Raw genomic sequence first — 16,287 nt, 5'->3', positions numbered from 1 at the left:
AATTGCAAGGGTCAAAGTTCAGATGCTCTGACTAGGTATCCCTATCAGTACCAAGAGAAAGGTCTCTATTTGGATTTTTTATATTATTTCGAATTGTGATTTTGTTGTTCTTCCCTTTTGTGATGTTTCTTCCACGAATTTTCCTTGTGCTTTTTAGCTGTCAACTAAAAATGAATTGCTGTGCAAGGTTACTAGTAATAGTATCGGTTCTTTTACGGGGTATTTTTTTTAAAAAAAATTACCATAATAAATATATTTTAAAAAAATTAAGAAAATGAGTAAATCATACTTTATAAAATATAATTTCATTATTAAAAAATCGTGCTTCAAAGAATGATTTTTATTTTTTAAAATATTGTTACACTGAAATTATATATGTATATATGATTTTATTTTTTAAATTTTTTATCATTAAAAGTTAAAATCGTATTCTATCATATGATTTCAACATATTTTTTTTAATTATTTTAAAAATCATATTTTAACATACGATTCTAATTTTTAGAGAAAAATATTTTAAACAAATGAAAAGTGAAATCATGCTTTAAAATCGTATATCAAAGAATAATTTATCAATTTTTGTAATTTTTTTAAAAAATATCGATTATGATAATTTTTTTAAAAATTTGTCCATTCCTATAATGCATGATACTAAACCAATAGATTCATAAAGAAATCAACACCATGGTTGGTTTTGGTTACCCTCTTTATTGATCTATTGGCTTCTACCAAAAATATCTTATAATGAAGAATTTGTAACCTTAGAACCTTATTCCCAAGTTGGTGTCTGTTCTAACAGTACGCAACACAACATTTACTTTGCAATGGCAGAGAAAAGCCCTCAACGGTAGAGAAAATCCGTCAGACTCTGAAGCCCTCAATGAGTTCCCTTTGCACTTGCAACAAGATGCATGTGATTCCATTGTTAGACCTTCAAAGTCGACCTTCAATCACCAACTTATTTCACGAGCTTCAAGTTACCCAGTTACCCTTCAAGATACAAACCCTAATCTTCAATTCGGAATTGAACATTGTATTTTATTTTGAGAAGAATAACCCTAACCTCTGCCTCATCCAACGTTTCAAAATCTAACATTCAGATTTCTTACCAAAAGATTAAATTTTCAAAAAAGACCAATATTAAATTTTTCAAAAAACATAAAGAACTAAAATAATCTTTTAAAACAAAAAAAACCAAAATAGAAAAAATAAAAAGTAATAATATTTTAACATTTTAGTTATTGTGTTATATCATAAGTGTATTTAAAATTAACTGACATGTCAACATCATGTCAGACACTTTTGTTAACATTCTAGCATCAACTGATAAAAATAATTAAAATAAAATTTTTAAAACATAAAACATTAAAATAAAATAAAAAACATAAAAACTTAATAGATCAAAATAATATTCTACCCTACAAATAATATTTCTCCTTTCCCATATACTTTCGACTTACCTTTTTTTTTTTTGTTCTTCATAGTCCAATCAATAACCGCATGCCGTTTTCTTTTATCGGCAAACAAAGGATTATATATATATATGTAAAAGAGCACGAGAAGTGCAGAAGATTACAAAAGATGGCCATCAAAATAACAGTCGTGCTCCCTATGAAGACGAAATCTTAACATATACATTTTGTATGATGCATATTCAAAGATTTTTTAGTCCAACAGCACCAATATGTTATACACATTTCCTTAATGCTACCCTTTTCCAATTAATTACACCCAGCCATGGTACTATCCTCGATATGTATTGGTAAAGAAAAAAGCAAAATAGCAACATGTCCAACAGCCTCCACTATAGTACCCCATCTCACGGATTTCCCCTACCATGTCCCTCCTTATACTTATGTCCCCCTCAGATACGTGCTGCCCTGCTCCACTTATCGCTAACATGTCCTGCGGCCCACACAACATCCAGATATGCTGATCAATCCTTGATGCACAGCCACCGTGAGAAAGGGTAGCAGAAGTCCTCCATCAAACAAGAATTTCTTTAAAAATACATGAATTTCAGCCGCACCATACCAGCTGCCATCTATCATTAGTTCTTCTTGACTCATTTGGCATATAGTGTTGGTTAAAATGTGCCTCAACAGTCCACGGAAAAGCTGTTAAAATACCAACCTTATAGAATACCACTGACTCCAAATAAGAGAAGAACAAGGGCATTCAAAGAGGATATGACAAATAGACTCTTCAACCTGAAAGCAAAAAGGACACTTATACTCTTCCTCTGTGATATGTATACCCCTCTTTCTCAAGTTCTCCTGTAGCAACCCTGTTCAAAGCAATCCGCCAGATGAAAAACTTGATTTTGGGAGCCACATTCAATTTCCATATGGCAGAGAGCACAGAATGTTCCGATGGATACTGTAAGTCCAGTAAAGCACGATAGGCCCAACTCACCCACAAAAGGCCAGAGCTGTCAGCAGTCCACACCATTGGTTCTCTTGATTCTGTTTCAGATTCATATTGCATAAGATCTGCTCAAAATCCCTCTGCCACCAGTCCCTCCTCAACGAGAAGCTCCATGACTTTGTGACACAAAGATAAATTCTTGGGCACATGCTATAGACAGCTTGTAGGCTACTGCACTTAATCATTTTAGATTTATATAAATATTTTGTATCGTCATATATTATTATTATTATTATTATTATTATTATTATTCTTATTTATTGATAATTATTATAAAAAAAAATTCAAAGTTAGAACTCAATTTTTAAAATGATAGATTGAAATAAACCAAAAGTTAAGTTAAGCCATTCAATTTATATCAAAAGCATAAGAATGTGTTTGTTTTACAAATCAAAAACTTATTTCCAGAAATGTAAACATGAGAACGTAATATTTTAAATTATTTTGAGAAATTTTTCCAGGTATTGCTGATTCTTGGGAATATTGTGGGTTTCTTTTTTAATATGTTTTCACATGATTTTATTCCCATGAAGAAAGATAAAAATGTGATATTTTTATGGAAATATAAGAAGATACTCTCTAGATATGCACGTAACTTCCATTTTTACTTTTTTGTTAGTGTGTTGCTGATCCATCAACTGAGTAGCACCTTCACGTGAGTTGAGATCATAACTAACTAGAAAGCATAGAAATGATAAAAGTAAATTTACTCCACATTGCACTATTGAGTAATCCCTACAACTTATGTCTGCTGTCTTGCCTGGCTACCTACGTGTGCCAGTTCGTCCAAGTTAAATACAAACTGTTTACATCAAAGAATAATGGAACAATTCACAACTTGTTAGAAAAAGAATATGGCAACTACGTAGGACGGTAAATCGGTAATTTATCCTGCAAGTTGTAAAGATGCTCCCTCCACATCTTCCATTACTTAAGATATCTCCATCTTGTTACACATGGGAGGTAAACTCTGTAATGCTATTGCAAAATTGAAGAGCAGTTAAATCTAGGTGCTTTCCACTATCTGACCTTGTATTCCCTTAATCCAGGTTGCAAGGTTAGAGAAACTCTATAAACTTTACGGTGTATGAAGGAAAACTCCTCATGCAAAATTGTCTAGCAGAAGTTTGCCGTACTATTTCCAGATTTTTCATGGTGTGTGAATTTTATGGACTTAATTCCCACAAGAAGAAAATCCTTTGGGAAGACGATTAACCCAAGCAGAAGGAAGAATACCGCTCTGTGAAACCAAATATACAATGAACGCAATATAGGCTGTTGTGCAGGAGCAGGCTAAAAGACCAAGCAAGATGCCATTCACCTCAGAAACGAAGAAATCTAACAAGAGATATCCATTAATTATTATTATCAGTCCAGCAACAGTCCATGCTACTCTCTACAAAATAAATAAAATAAGCAAACATTAGTATGAAAGAAAAAACACAGATGATTTTGATAAATTGAAATCAGTTTACTGAATGAATATCGACATATAGTATTTGCTCATCAATTTTACGTAAATTAGTTTTAGATCAACCCAATTCCCACAAAAAGGACCACAAGCATGTGAATCCTGTACAGGAACAAATCCCTGTGCAGGATTTTAATGTAAATTATATAACAGTTATGCAAATGGAAATCAATGTGCAGCAATCATTTTCCTTACTGTTAGGAGACAATTCCTTAAAACTTTAGGACTCAAGAACTCAAGCAAGGATCGGTACAATTTCCCCCCTATATAAGTATGAACTGAAATTCAAACACCTTCACTTGATGTACCAGTGAAACATTCATGGAATGAGAAACAATCGCTGTCAGAAAAGGCACATGCATTGGCATCTATATTTTGTAAAATTAGCTTCGAGAAAGTGACCAATAATCACTCACATATTTTATTTAACTAAAGAATTCCAAACACCATAAATTTCTCCATAAGCACTTGTGAGAGAAAAATTAGGGAAGTAAAATGAATTAAACTTCTCCCATAAGGTAAAATCATATTATACACTTTTAATTTTTAGATAAGATAGATGAGAAAGCTCCTAAGATAGTTAAGGCATATAAGTTGGTTTTAATTTATGAGAAAATTTTGATTTATTTTACATCCTTATCTATTATGAGTACTATCTTGTAAGTTCTTGTGCAGAATTTATCCAAATTGGGCTACTAACAAATTGAATTTCCAGGATCACTAGTTTGTTGCTTTTCTAAACCCAAACTCACTGAACCATTCAAAACTTCAAACTCTAAAGTCAGTCCCATCTATTAACGTATCCAGATGTGATTCATGAACATAAGTCATGCCCTAGTAACCCATAGTTCGCAGAAATTCATGGCTTAGTAACAAAATAGTTGGTCAATGATACACTTTGCACAAACAAATCTTCCAAGTTATTTAAAGTCAAATTTGCTGATCAATTCTGCTACAGGAATACAAATCCATTTACTAACACCTACGATTAGAGAATTCACATATGTATTTGATTATGAACAAAGATAATCACACAAAAATCATTAAAATCGAATGCATCTAAACAGCAAAACAAGAAAAGGGATAGAAGCAAATATAGACGTCAAGAATCAATCATGTTACAATCTCTTAATATATTACTGCAAATCTGTTTCTATTTTTACCCAGAAAACAGGCATAGATTGTTGTTGAATAGCCAACAGTCATCTTAAATAAATCTAGATTTGATAATCAAATTGACTCTGGCTGCTAAACTAGACAGAGTGACAAAACCGTTCTTAACCAGGGAAATAGAGATTTCTAGCTGCACAGACAGAGCTGAAACATTGGAAAACTTTACTTTTGTCCCCTTACTGTTGTCAAATAATCTAGTAAGTTTAAAAAAAAATAACTCTGAATCATGAGGGGATTTGCTTCAGAGAGATCTTATCTTATAATTAACAACCAACAAAATGAAAGAACAGGGAGATAATTAACTAACCTCAAGAACAGGCCCAACCCTAAAGGTTCCCATGATCTGCTCTTTGGAGACCAATGTGAGGAGGGGAATTAGAGCAAAGGGAATTTGCATTGACTGAAGCACATTGAGCCATTCATTCAAAACATCCAATGAGCCTTCGGATCTATTAAAAACAATAGCTACAATTATAGTTGGCACAATTGCAAAACTTCGAGTGATCAATGCTCTCAACCATTTCTTTAAACGAAGGTTGAGGAAACCCCCCATTATGAATTGCCCAGCATATGTGCCAGTGATGGTGCTACTCTGCCCAGCTGCCAATAACCCAATCCCCCATATATAAAGAATAGGGAAGACTCCTCCCCCATACTTCTCTTCAAGATACTGCCCTGCATTGACCAATCCTATGCTATCTGCCTGCTTGGTTCCATAAAAACCCTTGGCAAAAACTGTGGTGACAAAAAGATTGATCATGAAGGAGACTGCAAGTGCAGCCGATGACTCAATTGAATAGTAGTTGAGAGCCTCCTGTACCCGACCTATCTTTTTAGGATCAACCTTCCTTGACTGAACCAAAGCAGAATGCAGGAATACATTGTGAGGCATAATGACACAACCCACAACACCCACAGCCTGACGAATTGTTTTTGAGCCAAGTCTTGGAACCAAAATACCTAACAAAAGGAACAAATACAGTTATATTTTTATTTCTGAAATACCAGTGAGAAGAGCAAGCTATTGATAGGAAGAAAGATGAATCACATAGAAAAGTGATATTCGAACCACATCACCAGATGAAATTTACCCATTAAAAGCTCTTCTCTATTAGGTTGAGCATCACCAAACATCCAGGCAAAAGAAAGACCCATGACAGCGATGAGAACCGCAAAAGCAGCTTCCAACTTCCTCACTCCATAGTTCTCAAGAAATAGAAAGAAAAAGCTGTTCAACAACAGAGAGAATAATAAACCACAGTTAAAACACGTTGGAGCATCACCAGGAAGCAATTAATCAAAGGCAACAACAACAACAACAACAACAATAATAATAATAATAAAACATGAAACCAAACCTAACCAACAACCGCTTAACATCATATTTAGAAAAAGTTAAATGAAAGACGAGCTAAATGAGTGTGATAAGCGGAAGGATACCAATCGGAAGCAGTGATTAGAACTCCAGCCCAGAGAGGGAAGAAGCCTCGGCTAAGAATTTGGATGGCGATGGCACTTCCAATAACCTCTTGAATGTCAGCGCCAATCAGGGCCAGCTCGGCCATGAACCAGAGCACGAGGCGGGCCCAATTGGGATACTCGTCCCTGCAGAGCTCGGCGAGGTGGCGGCCCGTGGCCACACCGACCCTGGCGGAGAGAAGCTGGATCAAGAGGCCCATGAAGGTGGCCCACATGAGGAGCCAGAGGAGGGAGTAGCCCGCGATGGCCCCAGCCTGGAGATCCCCCTCCAGATTCCCCGGATCCAAAAACGCTATGCTCATCAAGAACCCAGGCCCAGTGAACAGCCACAGCTTCTTCCACGAGAAAGGAGGAGGAGCGCTCCCATCGTCCACCCTGTCAAACTCCAAATCCGCCACCAGGATCTTCTCCCCCGCTTCGTATGCCACCTCTTCCTCCCATGATGATGCTGCTTCTTCTAGAAGCCGGTTCGCCTCCGATTCCTCTTCTCGCGACGGAGCACTCATCGTTGATCTAATCTGTTACTTAACTTTCCGGCCAGTTTGCGGTGGCTTGCTGCTACGTGTGCATACTCAATGCGCCTATTTATACGGATCTATCGTACCCATCTGCTCGTGGACTTAGTTACTCTCTGCTCCGCTCCTAGATGCAACCCATGGACTCTAACTAACACTGCAGCGACACGTCACGGATATAGGGTTATTTTCGTCATTTCCGATAATCATTTGCATCCTCCGTCGTTCGATCCGCATTTCAACATCATTCTTTTTTCTTTTGTGGTGAGCAGTTTACAACAGCTCTTCCTGACATGAAATGAAAGTCCCCTTAATCAATTTTGAGAAATGCCAGTGGCATCCTTTTTCTAAGACTCTTCTTCAAAAATATTTTATTTTATGATTAATTAGAATTTATTAAAAATTAGTATTTTTAATAGGTTTTATTTTTTATTTAATAATTTATTCTTTTGATTTATATTAAACGAAAAGTAAAATATATAAAAATTCATGATTTTCAATTAATTTTAACAAATTATATATAAAAAAAGAATCTTTGAGAAAGAATATTCCTAGAATTGCTTCAATCTTTTCTTCTTGTTGTTAAAATGTCTACATAAAATTATAAATTTAAATTTGTCATTTTTATTTATTGAACAATAGTTAATCAAAACAACATTAGTTTTAAATATAAATAAATACTGTTAAAAAGTAGTATTTGCTTGTTCATAAATGCAAAACAATTATTTAATTTTTATTTATTACACCTTGTTAACAAATGTATTAGAAATATTTATTAAAAAATAAAAATATTACTGTATTTATTAAAAGTAGCAACAGAATGTATTGATAATAATAAGATAAATATTTTTATTTTTATTTTACTAATATACAGTCGTTAAGAAGATTAATTTATTTATGAAATGGTATTATAAGAACAACTCTTCAAAACTCATAAAGCTATTAATATTATTGTGTTTGTTGTATTGTTTTTATAGTAATATATATGCATTTGATATTAAAAAAAAATAAAGATTTGTGTTGACAAATGTTAAATGTCACTATATTTAATTATTTATATTAATTATTGAAAATGAATATATTGATGACTTTTGACCCCTGTATATGTAGTAGCAACTAAGCGAGTGTTACGTGCTCTATTAAGTCTATTCATAATAGGTATTGGGCGTTTTTAGCCAAGAAACGTAACAGGATATCGACCCTTTGGTTCTCATCCAATCCTTTTCATGATCTCTAATGGGCGTGTGGCAATCACGTGGAATCAAACTTTTGTTTTTTCTTATAATTTTAGTTTTTGAATGAACATCCCACATAAAATCATACATCTGTACCAAAAAACACATAAATTCATTAATTAATTTAATGTGATTTGTCTTGACATTCCTGCATTGTATATAAATATAAATAAAAATTAATTTTATGAACATAAAAATTTGCATTACATCCGATCATGGAATAGTAACTTTTGAGTAAGGATATTTGAAGCCTCTAATCTCCAGTTTAATTAAGCAAGTCAGGTCAGTTTTTCTAAAAAAATTAAATAATTAAAAGGATTATGGTTCTGGTTTTAAAAAGAATTTTTAGAAAGAAAAATAAAATAAAATAAAGTCTTTTATGCGCAAGCACCGACACTGAAGCTGCGGCAGCACTGGCCCTGCATTAATGGTGCAAAACTAGTGAATTGTCCCATGATGCAAGAGTCCTTGGTTAAAATTTAATTTAATTTTCGTACAAATTAGACTAATATTATTGTCCACGTTTTTGTTGTCTTATAACATGTGCATAATGTTTATGAAAATGACTTTTACTTGCAGTCCTTTGCTAATTTCAATTGTTTTACACTGTATTGAGATGAGTTTTGCATTTTCTGTTCTCATATAACTTTTTAATATTTTATCAGGTGTCATCTTTTAGTAGTGCATTGCTTGGCAGCGTCAATGATATTGTGTAAGGAGTTTCATCCTATTACAATTATTCAACTAATTAACTCGTAAGCATAAGTAGATTTTCTTAGAGAAGATTATTCATCAAATGGAAAAAAATAACCGTAGGAGATTTAAATTCACATATAGAATCTTTAACTACTTTTGCCAGACCATTTTGTAAGTGGCAACATAACACGCAGTATACCATCAATAGGATGGGTAAGCGGATCGATCTCGTGTAAGGTCTTTCCGTTTTGTGATCGGACATTCTGCATTTTTATAGGGATCTAATAAATTGATTCAATAAAAATACAACACAATCAAATTAAGTTTAACACAAATGTAAATAAAATATCAACAATTAGTCAATTATATCAATAAAATAAATAATGTCTTAACAAAAAAAATCCAAGCAATAAATCCAAAATATGAAACTTAAACATTTCCAACAACAAATGATTTCATATTTGAAGTAGCTTGAGTCTTCTCCATATTCACATTTTCATATTATTTTTCTAAAATTCAAAATCATAATAAATATTAGAATCAACTCAAATTAAGTGATTAAAAGACAACAATTATTGCACATTATTTACCTTGTTCATCAAATTCTAGTAACTAATTTTTAGTATATATCAAGGCTTGCATATTATCACCAAGAAGCCTAGTTCAATATTTGTTAAGTACCTGTGAGCCAATACTAAATGCCGATTTGGAAGCCATAGTTGTAATTTAGATGCTCAAAATATCACACACCAACAATGAAAGATCTAGATTAAGCTGGATTTTTAAGGTGCTGTGGTTGGTGGAATTCTCAAATCATGGATTAAGCGGGCTTATGGGCAACCCGTGGACCCCGCTAACTAAACCCACACAGTCCACGGGTTAAATGGGGTGACCTACAAATATTACATAACCACAAACTATTTTAAAAAACTGGTCCGTTAATCGCACGGACCGTAGATTCCACGAATCATTCCATATACCTGAACCCGTTTACCCACCCCTTGGTCCATCAGCTACCTGAGAAGTTAAAATTTAATTTGGCTAGCTGTTCATTCTCTCTCTCCTCATTTTGTTCGGCATGATTATATATATGGTCCTGCAAAACTGTAAACGTTAGTGTTCATTGTAACAGCGCAAAATCATCTCAAAAAAGTACTAAACAAAGAAAAACAATAATGCAATCTGCAGGAGGATCAATTACCACATAATATTAATTTGTAGTACGTAAGAACATTATGAGGTTCTAATTAAAAACTTTGGATGTTGGACCAGTCATAAATTGATCAGGTTCTAATTTAAGGTTATAATATATAGTTTAAAAAAATAATTAATTTTGTCATTTTTATTAAAATTATTTTGGCATTGCATACTCTGTTATAATATATCCTTTATTTCTCTTATTTATTACTTTGGCGTTGCATACTCTATTAATAAAGTTATAATCTTTTAACTACTTACTAAATTTTAATCTTAATGATCTATATAATGGAGGACCCAAGTGGAAGTGTTCTTCTATCTTCATACATCCCAACAAAGGAACATTTTTGGGGTATAGCACTGTACTTAATTGTCTCTTTGCAACAAGACTGTTTAAAGAGAACAATTCCAAAAGCTACAAGAAAGCGCAACAACGTGCTGAACTGAAAACATAACCTAGTTGATACTCAGCACTTTATGGTGTTGTTTGAAAATATTCGTGTGTCATCACTAACCGATAGGCACCATTTTTAGAAGAGTGTCCAACTTAAATCCAAAAAGTGCTACAGGGCGTGCTACTATATATATAGTTTTGATTTTGGCGATTTCGTTTCTAGCTCTTAATTAGTATCTGCATGAGCCATCAGATTTTGATAAGAAAGTAAAGTGGGCCATCCTGAAACACTTTCACCGGCTCACTTTTGTGATTCTCTCTTATTGATTGTTCCAAGCCAAGCACATGGGTTTATTCAGTTGCAAAAGCTTTTTGCAAATTCAGAAAATCTTCATCTAAAATCGGGTTGCTGTGACTGCGATGTGAGAGTGTATTATGAGACTGCAAGAGAGAAAATGACATTTGTTCTCCACTGAGAACAATATTGGAGCCCTTGGCAGATGAAAGAACGAATGGAGTGAAAAATTGGCATGTAATAGTCCATGGGAACAGTTGCAGCACCATTTCAAACCACACACGGAGCTTCACTGTAGACCCTTTTGGCAAACCACTTGAAGCACTTTAGCTTGGAATATTTATTTTCAAGATTGAAGATTAAAATTCGACACATCGTTGTGAACTTTCTATCCATAATTTTAAAGCTGATATAATCACTTCCTATCACCAGCTGGCTCTTGTGGCGATTTAATTTGGGTCAAAACACTATGTCCCCAAGTTAGAAAAATAGTTATGGTTTATGTATCGTGGTGGTTCGATCCTGATTCCAGCAATCAGACTAGCAATTGTTTTAGTAAATTTAAGCTCAACAGTTTATAGGGAAAAAGGTTGAAGAGTAGCTGCTTCCATTCCTTTTACTTAATTAGTGTCAGGATTTTATCGGTGAGGATACTATTTTCAACATAAAATGACTTCAAGTGCCCATGACTATTAGGTGCTAGATTTTTTTTTTTTTATCCCAGTATGGCTTAGTCAAGAATTAAGGATTAGTTCTTCAAAATATTGAGATTTATTTAAAAAGTTTATCTATATTTTTTTATACGCATGAATCTTAAATCAATTTTATGATTACATGCTTTAGAAATAAAATTATTTATCCATCAGGTGACAATGATATATTAGGTAGAATATTTTTACACAAAATGACAGATTTTGATTTTAAAAGAAAACGATGTTTGTGGTAATTAAAAAAAGCTTTGATGATGGAATAAGAAATACCATTGGAGATATGGTTAAACTCATTCCCGTTCACCAATGAATTATTGCAATAGGCCGTCCACAATAGAGTAAGAGGTAAGAAATTAAAGTTTATATCAAAATATCCAAAGAATAAACAAGAGAAGTCACTTTATTGGTTGCTTATAGTTACCCTTAATTAGATGAACTCTGCCCAAGCCATAGTATTAGTAACTCATTCCCCTGCAGCTTCATGCAAAAATTGGAAAGTCATGGAAGTACATTTGAGGTAGGGAAAAAGTACCGCCAAGAGAAAATAACAACTCACAAACCCACTCCCAATGCTAATTTCCTATCAAATTTTCCCCACTATCTACATGATCCCGCAAATCAAATCACTATAAGACACATGTTTATAATATGCCTAATTATGATATAATCTTCGTACTTTGTGAATAAGCCTTCGGCATATAGGACACACTATGCTCTCCTCATCTAAAATCCTGCAAAATGCATTCTAATGTGAATGTCATGAAATTTGTATATTGGTAAATTAAAGCATGCATACAAAAATATTCGGCAATGAGGTACCTCTGTGCACAGTCATAGCAAGTGGCACAATGTCCACAAGGAACAAAGAAGCTACTGCGTTGTTCATCATAACAAATGCAACACAATTTTTCATCATATAACTCCTTTGAAGAGCTACTGGATGCTCCTGAATCTTCTTCTTCATCATCTTTTGCATTTGTTCCATATGTCAATGGATTTGTCTCCACTTGCATCAAGGGCTGAGTTTCGGTTTGCCTTGCAACTACATTACTTGTTCTGTATGTGACGTCGACTGCCGCATGACTATTCTGATCACCACCTTCATGGACTTCAAGGAACTTCAGAACCAGATAAATAACAATCATAAGAGCTCCTACACATAGAAAAATAGGTCATCTTTAGTAACAAAAAGTATAATTAAACCAAAGGCTTTAGAAGAGAAATTTTAATCATTGTACCTAAAAGTAATATGTAGGTCAACACACGAGCCAGAAAAGAAATTTCAACATACGATCCCCCATCAACCTGTAATCAATCGATGCAAATGTAATCATGTATTGTTGAATTACTTTGGTGAAGATCCATAAAGATAAATGAGTCAGACAAGGTTAGCCATGCCTTACTTTGCCAGTTGCCGTAAGAATAACATACTGAGTATTAGGGAAGACAAAACTGAGTCTACAGAATCCATTTGCAGTAGAGCACATCTTCTTGCCTTTGGTGGTATCATATACCTTTGCCAAAACATTAACTTTCATAGTCAATATTATGTTCCTGGAATTCATGTTTAGAACCCCAATGTGGTATATATTATCTTCCTCAACATTGTATTCAGCTTCTTTACCTAGCAATGTTCACAAAAGTCAAGATTATGTTCCTGCCTCTTTCAAAATTTCCATATACTTAATTAGCCCTATGCTAATCATAGATAATTTGGCGTAAAATCATAGAATTAGAGATCTTGATGCATATTTGGTAACAATTTTGTTTTGGAAGAAATAATAATTGCTGTAAGCTTTTAGACAAAAGTGATATTATTTCTTTAAAATAAAATCAACTATACACGCACTTCACACAATAATGTTAGAGATCCTATATTGACTAATAATATGATTAAAACAATATATAGTAAATGGGGTCAACCCTCACTTCTGGAACTAGTTTTTGAGTTAGGTTAAACCTAAATTAAAATTTTAATATGGTATCAAAGTTTATTCTAAAATTGTTATCGGACCTATTAGGCATTCCAAATCACTTGCAAATGTCGTGCTCTCAGCATGTGTCATGAGGAAAGTGTATTAGAGATTTCACGCCAACTAATAATATAGTCAAAATAATGTATACAAGTGGAGAATAATCCTCATCAAATTCTAAGAATTGGAATAGAAAGTGTTAAGCCGCCTTAATTGCAGATACCCATGACCACCCTTAATATGCAGCCTCATACACCTTCACTCCGATAGGTGTGAGGAGGTGAATCCGGTTTCATTGACTAAAAGATAAAACTCAAGTAATGCTTACGGCTTGAGCTATTTTCACTTTACAAACTGATTTTGCAGAGTCAAAGTATCCAAATTCTAATGGAAAGCTTCAAAATTGTAGCCAATGCTTAATTGCTTATGTTACTAAGGTAGCCTTTCACTCAGTTTTTAGGTAAAAAGTAGCGAAACTCTAGAATCAATTACCATTAACAGTCTTGCGAAGAGCAATTGCATTGAGGAAGCTCGTTTGTTTAGGCTGTAGTAGTTCAAACTTCTTTTCTCCTGCGAAATAAGAATGGTTCTTGGGACAAACCTGAAATTCATACTCACAGAAAAGAAAAGGAAGAGATAGCCATGAGATTTCCCCTCAACTAACCTTTGATCACCATCCCATGTAGCTGATCCAAACTACTAGTAGTGTGTGCTTCCCACCTCATACGGATGGTGGAGCCCTGATTTAACCACAAAGAAATTACCTGAAGTTGAAAAATCAATTTCTTTAAAAGCATTCTCTGGGTAACTGCTTTAAACCAAACCATACCTAACCTTGTTACAATGTTACCTTGCTTTTATACGCTTCAACAAGGAAGAAATTTGACACTGTCCAATTAGTTTGGGAGCTTAACTCGGGCTCCTCGTTGAAGGCATGGAGAATAACTTGATTATTGTCCTCGTTTGACACTTGAAGCTGCTTCACAAAAACAGAACTGGTCTTCATCAAACGGGACGAGGCAGGGCCAAGCAGGATGCATGAATCGCCGTAATAACCATAACGAAGTGTGATTGAAACTGTAAAACAGAAACATAGAGAAAGAAAGAAAAGAAAAAGGCAATATGTGAGAAAGAGTGATCAAGGGAGGGAGGGAACCATAAAGAAGATGAAAAATTACATGCCACAAATCCAAATGGTGAGAGGAGGCAGCATCCAAGCATGTTGCCACCGCTGATGCTGGGATGGTATAGTGCGCATGGCTCGGTGTAACAGAGCCATTGATTCAATTCAAGGTAGCATGAAAAGAAACGGAAGTGTGTGTAGAGTAGATCACTTACTTTAGTTGAGACTAGAAGGTTTCACTGTTCTTTAATGAAGATAACCCTTTGGTGTGATTGACGGGTATTTGAATGACAGGTATGTTGAACATTTGGTGGTCGTTATTATAATTTTAATTATTTTCCATATCCGTTTTGCAATTCTTTTTTTTAATGTTCCTGTTTGGGGGCAAAACCGTTAAAATATGTCATGTCATGTCATGTGTTAAGATATCATGTGTCCTACTCCAAACACTCCACCGCTAGCGGACCGTGGTTCATATATCATGTGTCATGTGTATAAGTGTGTGTCGATAGTGGTCGTGGGCACAAAGAATTGCAAGTTTTTCGGTTATGACTAATGAAAAAAATAAGAGTGCACTATTTACAACCTACCCATGGGTCCAATATAAGAAAATTAATTGACCAACTAAATATTAATCAACTTAGAAAAAGTTTTCGACTGAAGTTATTAACGAGCAACGTTAATGCGTTACAAATATACAGGAAATTTCAGCTCACAATTAAAATGAAGGAAAGTAGACAAACCTAAGATTCAACAAGTAGCAAATCACAATTATAGAATTGTCGTTAAAATACATAGACCTAGAATTAAGATATTTTTTGCAAGTACAAACAAGAAATAGGGAAACATGCTGCAAATATGCAGCAAATCGGATTGAGAAGATAAGAGAAATTATAAAAGTTAAAAGCTAAATAAACAAATACTATAAAATTTAATAAATTAAAACTTAAAGGTTTACAGTGAAAAGGTTTAAAACTTCAAATCACACGTCCAAAGCAAAAAGATTTTTAAATTGGACTCTATGATGGACATAAATCTATAAATTGAACGCATAATTTGTTTTAGATTATTGTGCCTCTGTTCCTTTCTTCAGAAAACACACTACCGAGAGAGTTTGAGTAAAGCCAAAACCAAATGGATCTAAGAATGAATTGAACTCATAAGTTTTTTAATGAAAAATGTATCCAAAACAAAAGGTTTTTGAATTGAATTCTATGATGGACATAAATCTATAAATTGAACACATAAGCTTTTTAATGGTGGGAGGTAATTAACTCATTTTGATCATACTTCAACTTTATTTTTGTTTAAATTGATAGCATGTTTAGATCAATGATTTTAGATTTACAAAACATTCTATTTATTCTTCAATCAATCTTTATTGGTTTTTAAATAAATTAAAATAAAATAAAATAGAGAAAAAAGGAAATATAAATAATGATTCAATGATAAATAAAAGTCAATTCGTGTTTTTTATTTACTTTATTTTCTTTTCTCTAAAAGGCTACATTTGGCTGGTTGGATTTGCGAGAGAATAAAATGGGAAAGAACAATAGTAGGATTGAAATGAGAAATTTTAGTTATTTGGTATACGGTGAA

General features: G+C 33.7%; 2 protein-coding genes across 4 annotated transcripts; both read right to left on the bottom strand.

Annotated features, from left to right (window-relative positions):
- Positions 1–3,113: 3,113 nt before the first annotated feature.
- Positions 3,114–7,132, bottom strand: LOC114408754 (metal transporter Nramp2-like). The gene is made up of 4 exons (XM_028371909.1): positions 6,512–7,132; positions 6,163–6,299; positions 5,379–6,031; positions 3,114–3,823 (listed from the first exon to the last, which is right to left on the bottom strand). The coding sequence occupies exons 1-4, from the start codon at positions 7,054–7,056 to the stop codon at positions 3,602–3,604; spliced, it is 1,557 nt and encodes a 518-aa protein (XP_028227710.1). The 5' UTR covers positions 7,057–7,132; the 3' UTR covers positions 3,114–3,601.
- Positions 7,133–11,965: 4,833 nt separating this feature from the next.
- LOC114408752 lies at positions 11,966–14,930 on the bottom strand. Of its 3 annotated transcripts, none has more exons than XM_028371907.1 (8): positions 14,748–14,930; positions 14,416–14,642; positions 14,230–14,305; positions 14,058–14,135; positions 12,996–13,216; positions 12,831–12,897; positions 12,412–12,745; positions 11,966–12,323 (listed from the first exon to the last, which is right to left on the bottom strand). In XM_028371907.1, the coding sequence occupies exons 1-8, from the start codon at positions 14,842–14,844 to the stop codon at positions 12,245–12,247; spliced, it is 1,179 nt and encodes a 392-aa protein (XP_028227708.1). In that variant the 5' UTR covers positions 14,845–14,930; the 3' UTR covers positions 11,966–12,244. The 3 variants fall into 3 exon arrangements, with proteins under 3 accessions (XP_028227708.1, XP_028227707.1, XP_028227709.1); XM_028371906.1 differs by having other exon boundaries at positions 14,230–14,329; positions 14,748–14,929; XM_028371908.1 differs by having other exon boundaries at positions 14,230–14,329; positions 14,744–14,903.
- Between the last annotated feature and the right edge of the window lie 1,357 nt (positions 14,931–16,287).

This window comes from Glycine soja, chromosome 4 (assembly GCF_004193775.1).
Source record: "Glycine soja cultivar W05 chromosome 4, ASM419377v2, whole genome shotgun sequence".
Classification (NCBI taxonomy): Eukaryota; Viridiplantae; Streptophyta; class Magnoliopsida; order Fabales; family Fabaceae; genus Glycine; species Glycine soja.
The sequence above is the reverse complement of the archived record's forward strand: the minus strand, read 5'-3'. Positions and strand labels throughout refer to the sequence as shown.